The following is a 24,909-nucleotide window of genomic DNA, read 5'->3' as shown; positions in this document are numbered from 1 at the left end:
AACTACATTTGTGGTTCCCCATTTCTTCTAAAGTTTGAATCAGCTCATCTTACAAGAGATCATTGTCTTATTGAGGCCCTCCCTAGAAGTTCTGCTTCTCAGCCTCAGGGGAAAAAGCGAGCCCCTTCTGCTTGCTGGGTTGAACTAGAGGTCAGAAAAAGGGCTGTGGCCATGATTTGGGCAGAAGCCAGCAGAGAAATACTCCACTGAAACCTAAATCCTCCTGGAGGGAACAAGCCGACATCTGTTGCCATTAACATTTCTGCCTAATCCTTAAAACAGCTCGGGAGTGATTTAGCATCTTACTGTTCACAGCACTGGCTCACGGCCCTGGGAGGAGCCCAGTGCCGTTTGATTGTTACTCTGCAGATATCTGTAGCTACAGAAGGTGAACGCCCTCAGCACCGCTTTGCATTTGCACAGCGTTTTACACAAAAACATTTGGTGCAGCCACAGACTCCTCATGGTGCCCACAACAGCCAGGCGAGGAACGCAGGGTCGCTTAGCCTGGAAGGAGGCTTAGAACCCAGGTCCCTCTGACTCCCAGGCTGGCATTCCTATCATTACCACGCTCCCAAGTTCAAGCTCCCAGGGCACAGGAGTCTTTTGTTTATCTGAACTTTTGCTCTCCAGCCAGATTGCCCTTCTGTGCAGCCCAGGAATGACAGAAATCCATTTGAACAGCAGATAGCTTCTGAGAGCACGTGGAGTGAGGGCAGGATCTTTCTTGCCTGAGGGGCAGAGGGTCCCTTCAGCTGTCCTTCCTGGAGGGGTGGAGGAACCTGAGGCACCCGGAGCAGGTGAGGGAATTTGGAAGAACTCCTGCTTCAGGGAGATCCCCCCCTCCAGGCTGCCAATTAGACACTTACTTCTGTTAAACAGCTCCTCTTTCAAATGCCTGGAGTGATTAAGCCTCTCAGATAATCACATTTCACTGGATCTACTCTAATCCTGGAATGTTAGCATTTCAAGAAACTGTTCAATTCCACATTTCCCAGACAAGGAAACAAAGGCCCAGATAAGAGAAAAATCATTTGCCCTGGGACACAGAAAGAACTCTTAGCAGAGCCAACATTTAGACCTAGGCCATCCCCTGGAGGCGGCTATGGCAACCCACTCCAGTATTCTTGCCTGGAAAATCCCAAGGACAGAGGAGCCTGGTGGGCTACAGTCCATGGGGTCGCAAAGAGTCAGACACAAGTGACTGAGCACTCCCAACAATCAGTCAAGTGGTTTTTATCTCAGTGGCCTGCCCACGGTCTGTCTATGGGGTTGAGGGAGGGAGGAGAGGTGGGGAAGGGTCTTGCTTTCTCCTTGAGATCAGCTGGAAAGAGACAGGGTCATTTTTCACCTTTCTGGGCAGGGCTGTGCATCTGAAGTGAGGGACTGGGTCCTGCCGGAGGACTTCTACTTGGGGCATGGAGATGGGATCAGGAGGTGAGAGTCAAGAGAAGGAAGAGGGGAGGGGAGAGCAGCTGCCACAAGCCGGGCTGAGTTTTTCCATTGCCAGGGAGTCCAGATGCCTGATCACCACACACTGCTGCTACGAACTCACAGGAAACTTTTTCCTATAAAGGAGAACCAAGGAATCACATTAGGGCAGCAGCAACTCTCTCATGCAGCAGTTGCCAAAACCACTGTGCCAGGCCATCACTCCTTCTTCAAGCATAATCTGAGCCAGGGTAGGCAGAGGCCCTCCTTCAGCGGGGCTCAGGGGAGACCAACCCCCTCCTATACTCTGCACACAAGGTGCTATCCCAAGAAGACAGACGAGGAGTCCCCTGGAGGCAGCCCCTGGGTCTCGTTCTCACCAGCCGCTCATCTTGCACCAGGGATATCCAGTGAAGATACAGGGTCGGGACTGTGAGATAAGACTGTGAGATAAGACTGCCTGAACCAAACCGCCAGCCCCAGAGATTCCGGGGATGAGCTGCAGCCTGCACCGCACCTTCCCATCCCCTGGGCCCTCCAAATTCCCCCCAGATCCACCTCAGCCCTTCCAGTCCTAATCTGCTCAGCCTAATTTCCCTCACTGGCAGGGAGCACAGCCCTTCGGCCACATCAGGTACCCTGGGTATAGCTGGAAATTATGCCCAGATGAGACTCCCACCCATGTGAAAGCCGCTGCTCCTGGGGTGCTGCAGCCTGTATATTGCTTGCACTCATGTGTGCTTAGTCATGTCCAACTCTGTGCAACCCCACGGACTGTGGCCCACCAGGCTCCTCTGTCCAAGGGGTTTCTCAGGCAAGAATATTGGAGCGGGTTGCCATTTCCTACTCCAAGATATCTTCCCAACCCAGGGATTGAACCCATGCCTTCTGCATTGACAGGTGAATTCTTTACCACTGTGCCACCTTGGAAGCCCTATATAGTGCGACACTAACCATATGTGGCTATTTAAATTACTTAAAATTAAAACCTTGAATCCTCAGTCATACTAGCCGCTTTTCAAATGCTCAACTATGTGGCTGCCATAAGAGAGTACAGAAATAGACCATTTCCATCATCTAGAAAGTTCTATTGATAGTGCTGACATCAAGTCTTTAATCTAGGCCCTATAACTGCTCCCCTCCTCAGCCACCATGCCACGATCATTGTGATTTGGACTCCCAAAGTCTATTTCAGTGACCACCTCCAGCCTTTGATGAGTACTTATAGATTCATAAAGGAACAAACCTACCCACCCCTGGTTACAGAACATCCACAAGCCACATTTTTCAAGGACATCTAATTGTACTATATATTTCAGTGCAGGATCTGGCTGGGCAAGATAAACATTGCCTTCTGATTGTAGTTGCAGAAAGGATGACTAACTTGGTCCTCATTCCTCTGGCTCCCAAGATATTTTGACAAAACCATCAAAGGATCTATTTTCTACAACCATACGCCAGAATCCGGGTAAACAAGGGAGAGGACAGCAGGAGCAGAAAGAGAATTGGGAAACAGTCACTGAGGGAAACCAGGCAATTTATCGCCCACTTCCAATCCCACCCTTTTGGAAGGAAATTTTACTAGTTTGGGAGCCCTTTTTTTTTCTTTTTCTTTTTATTTAAGAGAAGGAGGCGGGAAACAAACCTGTGTGGAGTCCTGCTAGCAAGCACCTTATCTAATTTAATCCTCACAGCAATTGGAGGCAGTAATGGGGTGGAAGAGAAGGAAGCAGCCCTCAGGGGAGCTTACTAGGTTCAGGCACTACGCTGGATGTGTTGCATCAATTATTTCATTTATCATTTAATCCTCACAACAACCTACAGACAGAGACAGAGATGGAAGGGGGGAGACTGATGTTGCCTAATTTTCCAACAGATAAATTGAGATTCAGTGAGGTTAAATCACCTCCCCAAAGTCACCCAGCTTATAAGGAGCAAACATTATGCTGAAAACTTGTACACTGGTGCTGAATCGAATCTCAGACAGAGTTTTGGGTGAAGTAGAAAAGAAGAGCTTTATTGCTTTGCCAGGCAAAGGGGGCCACAGCTGGCTAATGCCCTCAAAACCATGTGTCCCAACTTGGGGAAGATAGTGAGAAGTATTATAGTAATTGTTTATAAAGGGTTTGATCAGCTCGTGGACATTCTTCTGATGGGCTGGTGGTGAGGTAAGTGGGAGTCAGTATCATCAACCAGTTGCTCTGGGGTCTACATGGTTGTGGGCAGTGTACCATGGTTATAACTTCTTCCACCTGCAGCGGGTTTCCAGTATCTGCAAAATGGGTAAAGGATACTGCGGTGTGTATCCCTTGATGGCCTGCCCCCAAGGATGCACTATGGTTTCTCTTGAATGTTAGTTTCTCCCTGGTCTCAAATTCCCTCCCTTCCCTAATTAGCAACTGCTTGAATCTGCCGGTTGGAACTCAGGGAAGTTCATGGAGGATGAATGAAGGCTGTTTCCTATAATCAAAGAAATGGGGGACACAGAAGGACCTTGTGCCCGGGAGCCCCACAGGGCCCTGCACAGTATCAAACATAATGTTTGACCCCAAGTCTCCCCCATTCCATGGCCTTTGCTCCTTTCACTGCACATGGCCTGAGCATTAGGGCTGAGACCAGTTCACTCAGTATTAATAACAGCTCATTCCTGAGACACAGTAGTCCATCATCCCTCCTCTCTTCCCCTCCTCCTCCTGCCGGTACTTTCTCCCTGCTCCTGGGCCCAACCAGCCAGTGAGAATTCACACCAGCTGATGAGAGCACTCTTCTCTTCTGGACATATGTATACTTATGGCTGATTCATGTTGATGTATGGCAGAAACTAACACAATATTGTCAAGCAATTATCCTTCAATTAAAAGAGGATGAATTGGGGAAAAAAATGCTATCTTAAACTAAAGTCAGAAAAACAAAAAAGCCCATTTCTCTTCTTCCCTTGATCCTGTTCTGAGTTCATTCAGCCAGCCCCTGCTAGTGTTGGCTATTCATACATTAATCCCCTGCTTAAGTCCATCGTATCAATTCCATGCTCTTCAGCCTCCCTCTCGGGTTAGAGGCATATGAGATCTAGGAACAAGACCTTAGTGCTGCAAGAGAACACAAGATCTCATTCTCACCATCTCCATGAGAGAAAAATCTATACACTCAAAAAAAAAGACCTCTCTGATGTTTGCAAAAAGAGCCATAATATCTCCCAAAGCCACTATCTAATGATTCAGAATATTTTCCGTGAGACCAAAAAAAAAAAAAAAAAGTCCTTTTTTTAATAAATTTCCATCACCTGGTGCCCATAGTGGCTACCTTGTAAAAAGAAACTTATTTTTTTGTTAAGTGGCACCAGTGGGGTCCACATGAAACTAGGATCCAGGGTTTCTAGGGTATCTGAACCCCAGGGGGGCGATCTGGTGAGGAGACTCTCCAGAGGCCTCACATCTCTGCCCCAGGTGGACTTTGCCTGATCTCATCCAGGGTTAATGGGCTATTTCATGCTTTGCACCGTTAAGACTTGAAATAACTTCTCCTGCCTGGACTGAGGAACACGTTGTACTCCCTGCAGTCACAGGATCAAAAGCATTTCCCCGGAATCATTTTTTAAAATCCTTATTAAACACGCCATAAGGTAAAGTGAGCAAAAATTATTCATGCTTTTTTCCTTAATCTTTAGAATAGCATCATTGTCCTGGGGAGTGGTGGGAAATAAAAGGTAATGGTCTTTTTTTCTTTTTTTTTTAAGGAAAAACACAAAATCCAAAATAAGAAAAAATAATTAGTTCTAAACATGAAAGTCTCTTACAAATTAAAAAAAATAATTTCAATATTTCTCCCCAAAAGTGGCTTTCCTAGTACAAGGCAAAAGGAATTCCTTGTGCTATCATTGTGTTATAGGTTTGGGCATCATGCTTCTGCAGACGTGGGTGCCCATGTTCCTGCACGTCTGTGACCTCCACGATTTACACACCCTTGATGGTTCTGACCTCCTGCATAGGTCCTGCCCCAGGGAGACACTGCAGGGCACAGATAATTCTCATCCATAGGATGTGAGAGCTAACAGGACCTTTGCAACCATCAAAGCCAATCCCTTCCTTCAGAATCGTGGGGAACCATGACATCTCAGATATGGAAATTGGTCTCTTCCTACTCACATTTTAAGAACAAAGGAAGACAAAAACTCATCTCTAGTGCAGGGACATGAAATATTTATCCCTGCCCCGGGGGCTGGACATTTAGCAGACCAGCAACTGGGAAGAAGGATAGCCCAGGATAGATGTCAGTGGATCAGACCTGGCAGGCACTTTGTCTTGGTGGCTTCACAGGAGGCACGTTTAGACTGCAGCTTTTCTTCAGGGCTGTTGCAGTTTGCTTTCAAAGGGAGGATTCAGCTTGCCAGAACCAGAATCCCAGGACACAGTGGGAAGGGCCTTTTGGAATCAGACCGACAACCTGGGTTCAAAGTCGGCTCCACTTCTGACTATCTATCTGAGTCACCTTAGACTCCTTCAAATCTCTGCTTTTTTGTTATTGTTTAGCCACTAAGTCATGTCCATCTCTCTGCAACCCCCTGGACTGTAACTAGCCAGGCTCCTCGGTCCATGGGATCTCCCAGGCAAGAATACTAAAGTGGGTTGTCATTTCCTTCTCTAGGGGATCTTCTCGACACAAGGATCAAACCTGCATCTCCTGCATTGTCAGGAGGATTCTTTACCAAGTGAGACACCAAGGAATTGCAAACCTCTGCTTCCTTATCTGTGATTCATCAGGATCACTGACACCCTATCTCTCTGGGTCTCAGCAGTAAACAGGACCCTACTCACCTGAGTCAGCTAAAGAGAGCAGGCAGAACACCTTAGAGAGGGTGGTGATATTAAGGAAAGCAACGTGGGCTGTTGATGCACCTAAATCTAACAACAGGGTACTGGGAGAAGCGAAGAGAAGGAATAGCCTAAGAGAATGTGAGCTGTGAAGGAGAAGCTCCTGACAGCAGCTCATCAGGGAGAACAGTTACTACAGTCAGGCTTCAAAGCAGGAGGAAGCAGAGAAATACCCTGACCTCACTCTGCTCTGCCCTGATCTCCTGCTGGTGTGTCCTCGGTGGGTCAGTGTGAGCCAGAAGCCATCCAATAAGGAAGCCGGGAGATGAGGCTCTGGGGGTCACATCCTGGGGTCCAGAACTGGGTAGAGAGTGGACCAGGACAGCAGGGGTAGGTATAGAAAATGCAGTCTCACCGTGTTATCCTCATTTAGTCTGGAGGACAAAAATAATGTATGCAAAGCACTTAGTATAGGGCTTCCGTGGTGGCTCAGCGGTCAAGAATCCACCTGCCAATGCAGGAGATGTGGGTTCGATCCCTGGGTCGGGAAGATCCCCTGGAGAAGGAAATGGCGACCCACTCCAGTATTCTTGCCTGGGAAATCTCATGGACAGAGGAGACTGGTGGGCTACAGTCCAGGGCCTTGCAAAGAGTCAGACACAACTTAGCGACTGAACAACAACAACAAAAAGCACTTAGTACGTAGCCTGATGTTTAGTGGGATCTCAACAAGTGGAAGCAATATTCTGATTAGTCCTATTCATAATTAGACTCTTTAATGTAACATGCGTTCTGCCTTGTTTTCACACAAAAAGCCCCAGAAGCACTCCTTAGATTCCCAGTGTGTGCTGTGAATCATGGAGGTTAAAGTGTTAACATGACCCCAACACTGCCCTCAAGGAGAGAAGATCCTGGACATTGATGCCCATGAGACTGGATAGGAGGTGACAAGGGTCACAGAAGTGACTCTGCTTCCCAGCTGCAAGCACCTCTAAGGCCAGGACCACAGCTTCTGGTTCTGTTATATTTCTTAATACTTTTTAAAACTTTTCTTTTTCCAGGAAGAGTCTAATTAGAATACATGCTTACTGCAGAAAATGTGGAATTTGCAGAATATCACAAAAAAGAGAATAAAAATTACTTCCCTCCCCAGAGATAATCACTTAATATTTTTGCAAATCTCCCTCCTTCTGTGCATTCAGTTTTATTAGAATTAGTCTCATGTTAGATGTTCAATGTGTATCCTGATGGCTGGTTGGGGTTTTTTCCCTACTTCTTTCATAAGCATTGAAACCATTCCAAAAATATCTTTTAATCACTTCATAAGAGTAAATCACATGTTTGGGAATATGAACTTGAAATCAGTAGACTAAACTTTAATTGCAGTTTTGCTAGTTCATAGCTGCACGACAATGGACAAGTTACTCAAATTTCCTGAGCTTTAGCGTCTTCATTTGTAAAATGAAGCAAAGCGAGGTTAAAGGAGGCATCTTATAAAGTGGTAGAAAAGAGAAATGAAATAATTTTGAGAAACCATAGTTCAGTGTCTGGAACAAAACAAAGAGCTAAATGGTAATTATAATAATTGTCATTATTAGTCCATAGTCATTTCTCTATTGGTGAATATTTAGGGTGTTTTAAATTTATTTTTAATTAAAAATTCTGTTACAAGGTCTTTGAACTTCAACCTCTTTCCACACATGAGCATTTTCCTTAGGGTATATAAAACTATTGGTCTTGGGTATAAACATTTAAAAGTCAAGTTCTGGAGTCAGGTGGCCTGGACTTCTGTCACAGCTATGCTACTTACTAGCTGTGTGATACTGGAAAAATCAACCTGTCTGTGCTTCAGCTTCCTCTTCTCTTAAATGAAATAATAATAGTATCACCTGTCATAAGGATTAAATGAGATAAAAATACGAAGTGTCAGGCACAGGTAAACAAAATAAATGTTAGTCAGTGTGTTACCATGTATACAGCCAATTACACTGTTTTATTCCTTTATACCCAACAGCTTTCAGCACTGGGCTGGGTAGTAGATTTCTAATGAATACATATTAAACTGGTTGCTATGAGTTCCTTGCATGCTCTGGGAGATTCTCTGCCTCCTTGTTTGGGAATTAACCAAGACCAATTCGCTTATGTCATCCTGTCCACATTCTACCCCACACCCCCAATGCCTTGTCTCCTATCTTTTTGTCTCAGTTCAACTTACAAGACTATTTACTTGTTACAGAGTTCCCTAGACAGACCCCAAATAGCATAAGATCTCTCCAGAGGCTTCTGGGATGAGAGGCCAGAGGCTCTGTCTCTACCACTGTCACTCAAGGGTTTAGGGAACTTTCCTGGGGTCCCTCAGTCCTCCTTTGACTTCTCACCCACAGCCTCGCAGTCTTGAGAGCATCTGTTTTATCCCAGGCTGGAGTACGTGACCACCTAATATACAGAGGACTGAAGCCAATCCACTCCAAAACCCAAACGGGAAAATGGGCTTATGACAAAGGTTAGAGCTGTGTAAATAACCCAGAAACCCAGCAATACAGGCACACCAGAACCCTGCAGCTGATGTGTTGGCAACGTGCCACTAGCCACTGCTGCAGTGGCTATAGCTACCAACCTCCAGTGGAAACATACCATTTGGGAGTAAGTAGATTGATTCATGGGGATGGTGAATTTCCACATGCTGGGTGCATGGAATGGATAATCGAGTGGTTAGTTCCATGACCTATGCTTTCCAGGAGGAATTCTACAACAAAGCTTAGAACTCCAATTTTGAATTCTCTGGGGTGATTTCCATCTTCCTAATGTTCATACACATCCTGATATTCCCAAACAAGTTGTCAGTTCATGCATCCCACACATGTTTATTAAGCAACTACTATGAAAAGAAAAAGCAAATAACAACAAGTAATCATATATCCCCTTTCCTTTGCCCAAGGCAGACAGCAGTCCTCCTAAGAGCCTAGACATGGTCTCACAGCCCATCTCAACATGGGCCCCAGGCAGTCCTACCAATCAAGTTGACATGCCATATTACGCCTGTTTAAGCTAAAGTGCCACAATTACTTAGAGAATATGGAGACAGCAAGATAAAGAAGTCCAAGCAGCCATCAGTTATTTGGAAATGAGGTGGGATAATTTTGAAAACAGCCCCACAGCTGGTTGATGTAACAGTGCAGGCTGAGCAAGGCAATTGCTCCAGGCCAACAGCACAGACTCTGCTATGTGACCCTGAGCAGGTCACTTCACCTCTCTAGCCCTGGTTTTGTCCTTTATAAAATGAGGCTGATAGTACTTCCCTATTCAGTGGTAAAGCACCCGCCTGCAATGCAGGGGACATGGGTTTGATCCCTGCTTCAGGAAGATTCCACATTCCTCAGAGCAACTAAACCCATGCACCACAACTCCTGAGCCTGTACACCTAGAGACTGTGCTCCTCAACAAGAAAAGCTAGTGAAATGAGAAACCATTCACGGCAACAAAGAGTGGCCCCCCACTCCCTGAAACTAGAGAAAGTCCATGTGCAGCAACAAAGACCCAGAGCAACCAAAAATAAAATAAAAAAATTTTAAATGAGGCTGATAATAGCAATACCCTCTTCATAGGGTCATTATGATGAGTAATTGAGATGGTGCCATGTAAAATGTTTAATAACACCTGTCTGATAGTAAGTAATTTGTTTTTATTAGCTAAATATAGGCTATATTTAGGTAAAGAAGAATAAAATTAATTTTCCTATTCCAAACAACACAGAAGAAGGACATTCTGGACACTTGAAAAGACAGAACAATTTTAGGCCCAGGTACTAGAACTAGTTGTCTGATTTCTCTCAGGAAATGTGCTGTTGAACCCCACAGAACCAGTTTCCAAGTCCAGAAGGCAGAGATGTGGTCATCAGGGCATATTCGTGGCTGTTGCTCTGTCCCACCCTAAAACTAACACCATCAAATAGAGGCAAAAGTGAAAATAGCTGTGTGTTCTCTTGCTTTTTCTGCTGCCTAAAAGGCAGTCTATCCTTTCATTTATAAATGGGGACCCTTGCTAAATACATGGAATAGTGCAACAAAATTTCATCTAGAAATTAGTGAGAATACCAACTATACTATACTATACTTCTATTCTGTCTTTTTCTTTTTTTTTTTTTGCTGGATAATACTTATTATATTACAAACATAAGTCCTCTTAGACATTTAAGAAATTCAGAAAAGGAAAAAGAGGAAAATAGCATTCAGAATTCCACCTCCCTGAAAACAAAAACAGGGTATCTATTCATCCATACTTTTCTCTCTGCTTTCTTAAATTTTAAAAAATACAAGATTTTTTATTTTAAAAATTTCTGCTTATATTGTCTTTCTCTCTCCTGCGCCATCCCATCCCCCTCTAGTTTATCATTACCAGTTCAAGATTCGGTTCATCAACCAAACTGAGAACTCTGTAGAACTAACTTTCACTGTGTCATTCCTCGGAACAAGAGGGGAGAGGCAGAAGATCCCCATCACTCTGTAAGTACGCAATGCAGCCCCATCCACGGTGAGGACAGGCTTAGCTTTCTCCCAGGGTCTGGATGCACTCTGCTTATCAAGGGTCGGGCCAGGCACAGCCTACTTTTCTCAGCCCAGTACGAGTGTCCCAAGCACCCCATCAGATGGGACATCCGCCCACGCTCGGCACTTTGTCACCTCTCCCCGGCCTCCCCAAGTCCCAGCCATTGCTTCATGTCGCTGCCACCTGCGTCTGTGATGGGCCCGAAGTGACAGGGGCTGAATGGAGAGGAGGACCAGGGGTGGCCAGTCTAAGAGGAGTGCCGAGAGCAGGAGCAGGACGCACTCCTGTCCACCTAGGAAGGCCCTGAGCGCCTCTCCAGTGAGTTCTGAAAGCCATAACCTGGAAATAAAACTGGTCTCATTCACCTTGGCACGAATTTTCCATTCAGTCAGCCTGCACTGCCAGCCCTCCCCACCTGTCCTTCGGCCTGCTACACACCTGCTCACAACACAGGCTGGCCAGCTTCACCGGCCGCTTTATTTCAGCATCTCCACCCTCAGCATGGGCTCTCCTTGGGAAGTGACACCAGCCTTCACCCGCTCCAGGGACGGTTCTCAGCTTCCCGAAAATCACCCCTGGTTTTGAACCTCAATCATCCCACTGATTCAGTCACTCGGCAAGGATGCGTCAGTGCTCTGCACTAGAGGTAGAGAGGACTCTATCCTTAGAGTGCTCCCAGCCTCGTGGGGTGGGTGGATTCCTAAACGGTGCTCTGCAACATCCTGCAGGAAGAGCTAAGATGAGCTGAGCCAGGGAATCCTCCAGCCACCTGTCTCACCCTAAATCCAGTGCTAACTCTGCACATCCCAAATCTCTCCCCGGGGGAGCAGGGATTGTTCTAAGTAGTGGAAAGAGTGCCTGACTGCTCTGTCAGTATTGGGACATTTTAATGTCTTGGAGATTAGTGAGTAAAGCTGATAATGATACCTAAGGATCTGCATTTAAATTTTGCTCCAAACTGGTACATCCCTTTTATATGTGGTTTTCTATTACTGCCATACTTGTTGTTTTAACAGAAGTTTCTATTTACGTTGGGGAGGAAGAAAAGCACTGATCTGGAGAGAAGATTGTAGTGTGGTGCTCATGTGTTGATCAAACCTACAGAGAGCTGTATTGCCCAGAGACACCTGCCTTTTTTGGAGGCAGTTCTCCTGATGTGTTAAGCTAGAGATTAGGAAGCCTGAGCTAAACAAAGTTAACTAGATTCATCACTGCAGAACACTTGCAACCTTTTAAATATGCTATCACAGAAAATAAGATGGTTTTCCCAGTATTACTATTCTGGAAAACCCTTTTTTATCCTGGCACATCTATTGCTATCTCTATTAATAGTCTGTCCAACACCACTTTGGGAAATGCAGCAGAAAAGACCATCACGAGTCATTCAGGCAAATCTAACACCTCCTGAAAGTCCCTAAGCCTCACTTTGCTGCTACAAATCAACTGACTATGTCTCGTTTCCTCTGTATCTTTAAGGAGCAAAGGAATTACTGGTAATGAAACCTATTCCTTTCTTATCACACTGGATGTGGATATTGGGGAACTGGTCATGATCAAGTTCAAGTGGGAAAACAGCATGGTGTGGTCCAATGTCTGGAATACGGTCCAAACCATCATCCCCTGGGGAAGAGAGTCCCTTCACTCGGGCCTTGCTCTGAAGAGCATCAGAGTCAAAGTGGGAGAAACACAGCAAAGGTGAGTGCTATTTCAACCTCCTCCTAATATCTGTTGAGCATCTACCTACGTCAGCACTTTCACAATTTAATACTTGCATTTATCTTATGAAGTGGGCATTGTTATGTTCCAACGATGACATACAGATGCTCGAAAAGGTGCAATGACAATCCTGAGTTCCCAAAGCCACAGGTGGAAGGACCAAGATTTACACCCAGGTCTTCTGATTCCCATCTAGCCTCTTTCCTCTGCCCCCCAGTTACCAGCTACCTGCCTCCAGAGTCTGAGAACCACTCACTGGCCCAGTGCTTTTCAGATTTCACCAGGTGCTGGCCCAAGGACCACATTTTGAACAGCAAGGACCTAGAAGTGACATTTCTTCTTTGTTGTTTATCCAAAGAAATGCTTTTAGCAGATCACAATCTCAAAATCTCACACTGAAGAGGCACCTTTCAAATCTTAGAATGCCAAGGGATCACTGGGAAGCTTATGAAACATGCAGAATTCCCAGACCCACCTGAAGAGCTTCTGACCGGCTGTGGTCTATGGAGGACCACACATTTGGTAATAAGAGCCCTAGGAAATTCTGTTGTGGACCAGCGGGTTACCCTCAGGAGGTGCGGTTCTGTGTGACTGAATGTCTCCCTTGGCCCAGGGGCCCTGGAACATGCAGGGGTGGGTTGAGGGCAGGGAGTTAAGGCAAGAAAGGATGTCCAGCTGCTCCCTCAGTCCTCTCAGCAGAGCAAAGGGATGCTCGGTATATTTTCCCGGGACTGCGTGCTTTTCTGTGGTTCTGCACTTCTGCAGACCTTCTCCTGTCTCCTCCCCACTGTATTCAGGAAATGTGTCTCTCCTTTCCTACTGCCCTCTGTCGAGTAGCCCGCTTTCTCTCTGGAGTGCCGCCAGTGGAGCTGAAGAGCAGCGCGCCCCTCACCTCTGAACCGCTCTCCTCCCTCACCCCTGGGGTGCCGCTGCTAGCAGCCGCCCGTGGCAGATTTATGCCCCCTGAGTCCCTCACACAACCGCACTCCGAGATTTTATCTCCCTGGGATACAAAATCCTGGCAATTACTAAAAGCATACTCTGCAGTCAGCCAACAGATTTCTCCACATGATCAATTTGAGAAAATTAAACTGCTTCTCTCCTCTTCGGCACTTAGCTATTCTTGCATGACTTGTTGGCCCTTTAGAGCAGCTCAGCTTCTGAGCACCAACCCTCCCCGGATTCTCTCAGCTAGAGAGTAAATCCTCAGTTTTAGAGGCCACTCGCCATGACAGTTCTAGGTGCCTCGACCTGAACGATAGTATAAAACACAGAGCTACCTCCTCCCCTGGTGCTGACCCACACCGGCAGAAGGAAAGAAGGGAGGGATGCAAGCGGTGCTTACAGAGCCCTTGCTGCACCATGGGCTTGAACTAGGGGCTCGACAGCATTCACCTCATGGAAGCTTCCCAGTGAGCCTCTGAAACAGGTAGTATTGCTGAGCAGCTTAGAAACCTGAGGCTCATGGGAGTTCCGCTGCTTGGGGACATTGCTAATAATTGTCTGAGGCCAGGTCTGACTTAGTTTGTCTGAATCATTGCCCGTTCATTGCCTCTGCACAGTTTTTAACAGTTCCGCCTCCATTAGTCGTGGTCCCATTGATCTGACTTTCTTTAATCTAGCAGTGTTGTAGAGCTGGAAATGCATATATATGCACATCACAACTTTCCTCTGGGCTGTAAGAGGTACATCACGCAAAGGAGGGAAGGGATCTGGGACCTATAGTTTTTTAAGTTTTTAACTCAGTGCTTCCTATGGGTCTTTGGAGTACCCAATGCCATTGGGAAGGATGCCAAAAAAGTCAGAGTTATGGCTTTGGGCATTAAGAAACTCCAGGACCTAATTAGGAAAACAAGATGCGTTAATTTTACTAATGATCTGCTTCATCCCAGGGTTTCTCAAACTTTAATGTGCACATGAATCATCTGGGAGTCATGTTAAAATGTAGGTTCTGCTTCAAGTAGGTAGAGCCTGAGAGTCTACATTTCTAACAAGCTCCCCGGTGCTGCTGATGCTGCTGGTCCACAGATCACACTCTGAATAGTGAGTCTAGTATTGCACGGTCTAGAAGTCTAAGAAAGACTGGTTCAGGTTGGTTCTGTGGGTCACTGTTGCAGCAGGCTTCAGGGAGGCCAAGAGGCATTCCCAGAGAGACAGGCAGTGAGAAGAGCAACACGCAGATGGAATCCAACGATCTCTGCATCAGCTGGACCTAAAGTCAAACTTTGATTTCACTGCTTCCACCTATGTAGGCTCAGACAATAACTGTTCCTCTCTGAGACTCAGTTCTTTAGGAACAAATGGGAATTATAATATGTACCTCATGCGGCTAATAACAACTACCAATTTCTGAGTACCTTTTACAAACTAAAATCCCAGAGCTGAGATGCAAACATTAAACCTCATACTCTTAATCTCTTTGCTAACAACAAGAAGGAAAAAAAAATGGTCAAGTGACTTGCTCTTTACCTCTGTGGAAGGAGTTGAATGAGAGGTGACTTTCTTCCCCCAAAGCACAAAGTCAGGGGTGAGAGGGACTGTTGTAGGGTGAAGACCGAGAGCAGAGAAGATTGGTTCTATAGCAAGACATGAAAAGTGATTGGCTAAACAAAATGAGAAGATACTTGATTGCCTCAGTAATCATATAAATGCAGAACAAAAATCAATGAAATCACCACTGGTCACCCATTAGTTTTGCAGGAGTTAAAACACAGATAACATCCAGAGTTGGTAAAGGTGTGGGGAAATGGGCATTCTCATATACTATTTGTGGAAGTATAAATTACAGAACCTTTGTAGGCGAATTTCATTCAACGACTAACATTTAGTGAACATATATCTTACACTAGACACTGCTGGGGGCACCGGATATACAGTAGTAGACAGAGTAGATAAAGTCCTTGGTCTCATGGAGCTTATGTTATCAAAATATGACATATGCAGAATCTTGACCCAGAATTTTATGCTAGGTGTCTACCCTGGAGAAATACCCAACATATCCACTAAGGATATCTATGCACTAAAATGTTTGTTGCAGTACTATTTGTAAACACTAACCCATTGGGGAAAATCCCAATCTCCATTAATAGGAAAATGGCTAAATGCATTGTGATACATCCATACACTGGAATGTTATGTGGCAGGTGAGAAAGAATCAAATAGATTTTTTTTAAATATAGTTGATTTACAGTATTTCGGGTGTACAGCAAAGTGATTCGCCTATCCAGATTCTTTGTCATTATAGGTTATTACAAGATATTGAATATAGTTATTTGTGCTAAGGTCCTTGATGCTCATCTACTTTATGCAGAGCAGTGTGTATCTGTTAATTCCGAATTCCCAGTTTATCCTTCCCTTTCACATCTCCCTTTGGTAAGCATAAGTTTGTTTTCTATGTCTGTGAGTCTGTTTCTGTTTTGTAAACAAGTTCATTTGTATAGTTTTTTAGATTCCACATATAAGTGATATCATATGGTATTTGTCTTTCTCTGTCTGACTTATTTCACTTAGTATGATCATCTTTAGGTCCATCCGAGAATGAAATAAATGTGTATATACTTACACAAACAGGTCTCCAAATATGTTATTTGATGATGAGGAAATTTTTCAGAAAAATTCATACAACAAATTTTATGTTTGTATATGAACATCCATACAAGTGTAGATGCATAGAAAGAGGTCTGGAGAGACAGAAGCCAAACCATGAAAACAGGGAGAGGGGTCATATTAGTGAAAGGTGATGGAGAAGACCTTTAATACTCAATTTTATATATTTCTTTACTATTTGAATTTTTCAAATGCATCCATAATTACAATACTTTTTAATTTTAGAAGTTTGACTTAGTAAATATTTGACCTTAGATACAATTTTTTTTTTAAAAAAGAAGCTATAAACTACATTTCTCTGTGACTATTGCTATTTTTTTTTCCCAAATAGATTCAACTGAAGTCAGTAACACAAAATAGCATCTCAGGCCAAACCAACGGTCAAAGTCATCAGCTGTTGGTCTCCAAGAGAGACCCAGAACCCATGGTGATGTCCTTTGTGGCTGGAAGATCAAATAAGAGGGAAGGGCAGGCTTATAGTGCTGAGCCAGGCAGATGCTGGTGACAGTGGCCTCATGCCCGGGTACCTTTAAGAAGGCTATTGACAAACTGGAGTGTGTCCAAAGAAGGAAGGCTGGGAGCGAAGCTTGCCTGTGAGGAACAGCTGAAGAAAGTGCGAATGTTTGCCTTGGAGACAGGGTCATGTAGTGAAAGAAACAATTGTCACTCTCAAATCTTTGATGAGCTGTATAAGGCAGAACAAAGCAGGACTGCCCCAGGACTTTGAGTTCTTTACAGAAGTGAAATATCACACCATGAAGAGCTCCTGGAAGCCTTACACAGATTGCTTTAACTGATTTGGGTTTTGTTTTTCTCTGAAGTTATAAAAATATTTGCAGTCATAAAGACCTAGTTCTTTTTTTTTCTTTTAAAAAAATAGCATAAAGTTCATGTTACATGAATTGAGTATTTAACAAAGGACGAAACATTTCAATAAGCTCCACCCAAAACTTAGTGCTATGTTTGCTTGATGTTTCCTATGCAGAATGACATTTTGCTCAGAAAACATGAATGATCTACAACTTCACCCAGCCCAGGAGAAAACCTTTGTGAGATGTGAAGCAAACTCTGAAATACTGAAGCAAAAGATCAGATGAGCTTTAATGAAGACCCAGTGTGAAGAATAAATGATTTTATACCTTATCTGGAATGGTTGCTTTGTTTGGAAACCAAAGTTACATAAAGAGTCTTGCATAAAGCTTTAATAGGGTTTAGATTTAAAAGGGAGCTCATTTCACTGTTATAAACTGAGATTTTCAAAACTGTTATGTAACTATATTCAAATATTAGTGTAACCAGAACTTTCCCAATTTTCTGACTAATTGGTAATATATGCAAATAAGTACAAGTTTAAGAGTCATCTGAGATCCACTGTTCTAATTTAAAATGTCTTTTACAATTAAGTCAAATTTCCCTTATTTGCTTGCTAGTTTGTTCTGATCAGTTTTTTGAAGCATGCTGGGAAGATACTTCTTTACAATATAACTAGCAATTCCATAAAGTGAAATTCCAGTTAATCACAGTTGTGTGTCCCAAAGCACATACCCTTTAAGACCATAGAAAAAAAATTCTACTTAAACTAAGAGTTTCCATCAAACAAATCATACAATTATTTCACTGAACCAAACCAAGAGTAGTAGAATTCTCCTAAAACTACTAACGATAACCATAAAAGCTGGGCAGTTGGTCACTGTAATGATTAAATTACTATTTAAGTACCATTTTCCTCTTTCACTAATGCTTGGCACAGAAGCTAATGGAAAACTTGGACTATCTCAAAGACTTAGAAATCAAATCTCAAACTGCCCAATAAATGAAATAATGATGCTTTGACCAGCAAATTCCACCACAGAGCATGTGAAGGAAATATTAGATCTGGCAATTACTTGGATCTGTGTTTCAAGTAATTCAGAGAGGAGAATCTCACTATGCACGTCAAAGCCTCACCTGACCTTGGCATAGCCTCAGCTCTACACAGCTCATCATTCACACGCTCTTGCCCCAAGCAGGACTCCCGCAGACAAAAGTCCTAAAGAGATATCTGCGTCTGCCTCTGATGAAATCAACTGCATGATTCACTTTTATTTGTCTTGGAAAGACCCACAGAACTAAAGGATGTGGGGGAGGAAGGACAGCTGGGTCAGGTTGTATATTGTGTCCTGAATGCTACTCTTGACTGCAAAAGCATCTGACTGCCCTTTTAGCTATTGTGTGTATCTAGAAATATTAGATGTTAAAATGAACAATATTTTCCATTATGTCAGAAATACTAAGATTTACAATAAGATAACCTCTGCATTAGATGGGCATGTTTTATCATTGACTATCCAGAGAAAATTTTAAATATCACTTTTTGGGACTTCCTTGGTAGTCCAGTGGTTAAGACTCCACCTGCCAATGCCTTCCCTGCTCTTGGGAAGATCCCACATTGCCTTGGAGCAACTAAGTCCATGCACTACAACTACTGAGTTTATGCTCTGGAGCCCACAGACCACAACTACTAAAGCCCGCACACCCTAAAGCCCATGCTCCACAATAAGAAGCCACCGGAATGAGAATCCTGGTCATCACAACTGGAGAAAACCCACTCGCAACAACGAAGATCCAGCACAGCCAAAAATATAACAATTAAATTTAAAAAATTTTTAAACATCACTTTTTAAATATATTCTTTGCTATGTACCCTGTAGAATCTATGCACACGTCAAAGCATACTCCTATCAGCCTTGAAAACATCACAAGCAAAAACAGTCCACATATTCACCCATGCAATGCAATGAACTGTGGTACATTCTTACTAATGGTTGTTAAAGAGCAGCAAAAAAGATGACCCAAAGCTACACATGTAACAAGATAGGGCTGAGTCTAGAGTGAGAAAGAGAAGTATGGAGGCATCAGGATTTAAGGAAGCACTTGTGGGCTTATGCATTTACACAGACACAAAACATATATGTAGTATGTTACAAGGAGAGCTAAACTGTACCATTAATGATAGGTTAAATAGGTGGTAAAGGACTTAGTGGTTAAGAATCCACCTGCCAATGCAGGAGACATGGGTTCAGTCCCGTGTCCAGTAAGATCCCAAATGCCACAGGACAGCTAAGCCCTTGGGCTGAAACTCCTGAGCCCACACACCCCAGAGCCTCTGCTCTGCAACAAGGGAAGCCACTGCCACGAGAAGCCCGAGCCCCACAGCTAGAGAGCAGCCCCCACTTGCCGCAACTAGAGAAAGCCCATGCACAGCAAAAGACCCAGCTCAGCCAAAAATTTAAAAATAAATAATAAGTTTTTCTGATTAAGTTAAAAAATAAAACCAATTTTATGGGAAAAAAAAAAAAAAGGTGGTAAAATACTAAGTGAAATCAATAACACCCCTGGCACAAGAGTGAGGTTGTGGTAATCTGGAAAGAGGAAGTGCACATGAGAGTTCCGGGTACCAGCAACATTGCACGTGTCACTCCGGATGGTGGGTGCACAGGTGTTCATTTTTATCACCATTCTTTAGTGAATTTTTTCACGCACTATCAGTATGAATGTCACATTTCGCAATACAAAGAAAAAATAAAGGGCAGAGTTAAAACCGTTTTTCTTCTCTAGCATACTTTCCAATACTAATTAGTTTCACACAAAATATAATTAGAAATTATTTCAACTTCTGTAGGAAAACTTGAAGTGACACAGGACGTCATAACATTTTGGGCAGAGAAATCAATAAGCAACCGACACGACAAATGGCTCACAGGAACATTTGAGACTTCTCTTGGCATGGATTACTTTTCACTCGGGAAGATGTGTTCATCGACATCACATTTTCTGAAGAACATCTTAGGAGGGAAGTCAAATAGGGAAACTGAATAATGCAGCCACATCTGTTCATTGCACATGCAAAATGCTGGCTGGTTCGCTGATTATACTCACCTCTCCTCCAAAGAATCTGTATTTATGAGCCCACTCAGGAAAGATAACACTGGCATCTTGCCTTTCAGGCAAAAGTCTATTTGTGCTTTACTTGTAAGAAAGCTCAAGGAAAGAAATGGGGCGTCAATTACACTGCAGCTGGGCTCTTTGAGGTGCCCGGAGTCAGAGAGAAGGAAACAAGCATTTCATTCAACACTAAAATGAATGTACTGCCCTCCAAAGCAAAGCTGCCCATCCTCGGCATTCACCTTGATAATGTTGCCACAAACACTGAAAGTTTTGGTGGTTGTTACACATCTCTGGGGTGGCATAGCAAGGAGTCAGACTGCCCAGGACAAGGCCAGTTCTCCCACAGAGCCTGGATGAGAGGGAGGTCAGATGGACGGGAAATGGATGGACAAGAAGAAGCCTGAGGGGACTTCCCTGGCAGTCCAGTGGTTAAGAGTAAACCTTCCAATGCAGGGGGTTTGGGTTTGATCCCTGGTTGGAGAGCTAAGATCTCACATGCCTCGCAGCAAAAAATCAAAACATAAAACGGAATCAGTATTGTAACAAATTCAATAAAGACTTTAAAAATGGTCCACATTGAAAAATATATGTTAAAAAAGAGGGAAACTGAAGTCATCTGCAGAGTCACCACCTACCTGCTTAAGTTCTAAGTTCAGTTGCTCAGTCATGTCCGACTCTGTGACCCCATGAATTGCAGCATGCCAGGCCTCCCTATCCATCACCAACTCCCAGAGTCTACCCAAATCTATGTCCATCGAGTCAGTGATGCCATCCAGCCATCTCATCCTCTGTCGTCCCCTTCTCCTCCTGCCCCCAATCCCTCCTAGCATCAGGGTCTTTTCCAGTGAGTCAGCTCTTCGCATGAGGTGGCGAAGGTACTGGAGTTTCAGCTTCAACTGATCTCCTTTAGGATGGACTGGTTGGATCTTCTTGCAGTTCAAGGTACTCTCAAGAGTCTTCTCCAACACCACAGTTCAAAAGCATCAATTCTTCGGTGCTCAACTTTCTTCACCATCCAACTCTCACACCTACCTCCTCACCTTATCTCATACTACAAACTCCTTGAATTACAATGATCTCTATGTGATGAATGGCCACCAGAAAACCTCATTCCTTCCACTGGGGCTCCGGATAGGCCGCCCCCCAAAATGCCACAATGGCATATTGGTTATTTTGGATTAAAGTTACTTAGGAAATGGCCAGTGCAAGAGGGACACCCTTTTGTACCTCCCTAAAAGCAGGGAATAAATCTCTCCTGTGAAGGTGCCCTTTCTGATCTGAAGGTAGGACGGACACCCTTATCACCAGAGCCAAAGAACTGGGTCTGAGAAGCCTGTATAAACAAACCTCGTCACTTCTTTAATTTACTACCCCAAAACCAAACTCTGCTTATATTCTTTACTAATGGAACACCCAAAACCTAAGTTTCTTCATCCTGTCAATTCCTCACAAATGCATTGTCTCTTTGTCTAATCAGTATAAAAGTTGCCTGCTTTGGCCACATCTTAGGTCCCATTTTATGAGGCTGCCGTGTGCATGAATTCAATGTTTCTTTTTCTCCTGTTAATCTGTCTTGTGTCAACTTTATTATTAATCCAGCCACAAGGGTTTCCCAGGTAGATAACGGTAAAGAACTTGCCTGCCAAATCAAGAGATGTAAGAGACACAAGTTTGATCCCTGGACTGGGAAGATCCTCTGGAGAAGAAAATGGCAACCCACTCCAGTATTCTTGCCTGGAGAATCCCGAGTACAGAGGAGTCTGGCGGGGTACAGTCCACGGGATCGCACAGAGTCAGACACAACTGAAACGACTTAGCATGCACAGCCATAAGAACTCAAGAGGAGCAGAGGGGGAACCTCCCCCGCCCGACACTTCTCATCTCTGCCTTTTCCCATGCCTCCTTCCTCTTCTTTCCTCCAGAATGTCCTCCTCCCTGCCTAACTGGACCTCAGTTACCCACCCAGGCACAGTCACTTCACCAGCTACTTCCTAGCTCAGCCCAGCTGACAGGGATCTCTGTCCTCTGAATGCTCAGCTGTTTTGTGACTGATGCTCTCTCTCCCTGGGGCCTTAGGAACTGGTGCCCTGCTGGCTTCCCCACCACCTCTCCATCTCCTCTCTGCTCCTTGCCCTCTATTCAGCCTGGCAAGGTTGGCACTCCTCCAGGTCGAGGCCTCCTTCTCTGCTCACTTGCTTTTCCCTCTTTAGGCCATTTTCCCACTTTTCTGGCTTCATTTTTGACCCATGCAGGCCAACCACTCCCACATTAGAGTTGCAGTGTGGGGTGCCCCCTGAGTGGAGGGCACCCCTGCATATGCAATTGCCACTCTGCTGTCTCACAAGCTCCAAAGGTTCAGAACCAAGCCCATGGTGTCCTCCCTGCTCCCCTCCAAACCTGCTTCTCCCTAAACTGTCGGTTCTGTGGCTCAGTGTGTATCATTTACTACACCACTAGATGCTGATTCCAGACATGGGGGTGGGGAGGGGAGCATCTGTAATACTTCCTCCCCTCTGGCCCTTCACAATGGAGCAATCACCAAATCCTATGGATTCTACCAAAACTTCTTTTTAAAAAAATATTTAAATATTTCTTTGGCTATGCCAGGTCTTGGTTGCAGCATGTGGGATCCCGTTCCCTGACCAAGGATTGAACCAGGGTCCCCTGCACTGGGAGCACGGAGCATTAGCCGCTGGACCACCAGGGAAGTCCCCTACCCATACTTCTTGCGTTTACATCTCCCTGCTTCCACCGCCATCATTCTAACCCAAGCTGACACTCTTACCTGGATGTGGGCGACAACTTTCCGCCTCTTCTCGCTGTACTCGATCCACTTTCAATCCATTCCCATTACAGCACCACGGTGTGTCTTCCTGCTTTGAGCCTTTCAAATGACTTCCCAATGCTCTTCGGAAAAAAACCCCAAATAAATTACCAATACGGTAGCTTCCCCTTTTCCCTCCAGTCTTGTCGCCCTCGCTCCGTACGTCATGGTCCACCTAGTCCCAACTCAGCCTGCACGTTAGAGCTGCCTCGGAAGCTTTCAAAACCGCCTAGCTCTCAGCCCCACTCCTAGGGACTTTTATTAACTTGGTCTGGGTAAAGCCTGGGTATCGCGAGACTTGAACGCTTTCCTGGTGATTCTAGTATGCGCTAATTTTGAGAACCTGGGTCTAGGCATGTGGGCCGTCTTTCAGTTCCCTGAAAGGTGCAAAGCTCTCTATTGATTCTCTGCCTTCCCCTCTCCTGTTCTCCCTGCGTCTTCCCATGCTTAAAGTCCCAATTGAGGTGGTACTGCCCCAGGGGTAATTTAACGAAGCTTATCCCACACTACACAGATGTATCGGGTTGCCAAAAAGTTTGTCCGGGTTTTTCTGTAACATCTTATGGGAAAATTCGAATGAATATTTTGGCCCCCACCCCCTATTCCCACCCACTCTTAACATCTTTTAATTTTTCTGGAAAAATTAAACGTGACCATGCCATTTTGGAACAAAACAACAACAAAAAAATCAGTGCTTCTGTCCTTATATAAAATATGGTATTTCATTCATCATAGATTTTTGCATTAATTTTGATTTTTTTAAATACTGCACTAAAATATTGTTTCTCTTGATTAGCTGAGTTTTTGGAGCCGCCTTAAACTGTACACCAAAGGCAAGTGCCTCAGTCCCCTCACCCTGGTCCTGACAATGTGTGGGTCTCTTTGTTTAATGGCTTCTGTCCCCCGTCAGGACAAACATGTTTTGAAATCTACAAAATTTATATCAAGTTGTCTTTACATTTATATTGTTTGGTACACATAGTCTTAACTAATGCTAATACTGCATATGTGCTTTACATGGTTAGATAAAATTTCTCTTATGTTGCTTTTAACGTTAAATTTCTCCTTGTCTACTCTTCAATTTGCTATTTTTCTAAATTATATTTGCTTAGTATCTTTGTCCATCCCTTTCTTTATAATTTTTTCTTTAAAAGTTTTAGACATTTTCCTACTAGATGTTGTATAGCTGGTTGATTTATATTTCCAGCTCAATTTCAGTGTCTCTTTTAGTGGGAAAAAACATTCCCTTTAAATTTAACATAAGAATTGTACTCCTCTATCCTATTTTAGTTATTGGCTTACTTATTTCCTACTTTTTGTTGTATTTATTTTTGCAGACTGATCAAATTGGTATTTCCCCTTTCCATCTTGTTAACGTCTTGTGAATTTTCCTTATATTTCCTGCTGGTGTCCCTTTCCTGTTGCTCATAATCAGATAACAATTACTTTACTTTACCATTATATGAAAACCAGACATACATTTCTCCCACCAAAATATTCTTTCACTGTTTTCACTCCAAACTTTAGAATACATCCACTTCCCCTACCAGTTCCACAGTTAACGCCCCAAAGGAGACCTTTGGAACATTTCCCTGCTTCCCACCCACCTGCAATGCCCAGACTTGCTGAGATTCTCTATTTTTAGTTCCAGACTGTTTTTAGAGGAGTTGTCAAGGCAGATGGTGATGTGATCAATTCAGGAAAAGAACAGGCTTTCACAGAGTGGAGAGTCCAGCAGCACTCCTCAGAGAGATGAGCTTCTCCAGGCGTTGTGTCAGTCCAGGTACTAGTAATACACCCTGATTTGGGCTATGATCACTTCTACCATTCTAAGATTTTACATTCTCCTGGCCCTTTCTCATTCTTACGGAGACTTTGACTCCGAGTTTATTTGGTCACTAAGTAAAAGAAACTGGTAATGTATTTCTTGAGTCATTTTGAAGCTTGAGTGAGCTAAAAGTTCAATTTCCATCGAGTCCTTTTCTCTCATTGGTGGCAGCATTCAGAATTGTAGATAAGCAGTTCAGTACTAGGATGGCTCTTCCTCCTTTA

The 24,909-nt window shown here is 44.1% G+C and overlaps 1 protein-coding gene across 1 annotated transcript in view; it reads left to right on the top strand.

Moving 5' to 3' along the window:
- The window catches only part of LIPC (lipase C, hepatic type), a 179,279-nt gene extending 160,575 nt beyond the window's left edge, over nucleotides 1-18,704 (top strand). Inside the window, exons 9-11 of the mRNA XM_065941556.1 lie at nucleotides 10,624-10,741; nucleotides 12,261-12,479; nucleotides 17,092-18,704. Coding sequence (XP_065797628.1) covers nucleotides 10,624-10,741; nucleotides 12,261-12,479; nucleotides 17,092-17,203 — 449 coding nt within the window. The 3' untranslated portion in view covers nucleotides 17,204-18,704. The remainder of the gene's footprint in view (nucleotides 1-10,623; nucleotides 10,742-12,260; nucleotides 12,480-17,091) is intronic.
- The last annotated feature ends 6,205 nt before the right edge of the window (nucleotides 18,705-24,909 follow it).

The sequence above is a fragment of the Muntiacus reevesi genome, chromosome 7 (genome assembly GCF_963930625.1).
Source record: "Muntiacus reevesi chromosome 7, mMunRee1.1, whole genome shotgun sequence".
Classification (NCBI taxonomy): domain Eukaryota; kingdom Metazoa; phylum Chordata; class Mammalia; order Artiodactyla; family Cervidae; genus Muntiacus; species Muntiacus reevesi.
The sequence above is the reverse complement of the archived record's forward strand: the minus strand, read 5'-3'. Positions and strand labels throughout refer to the sequence as shown.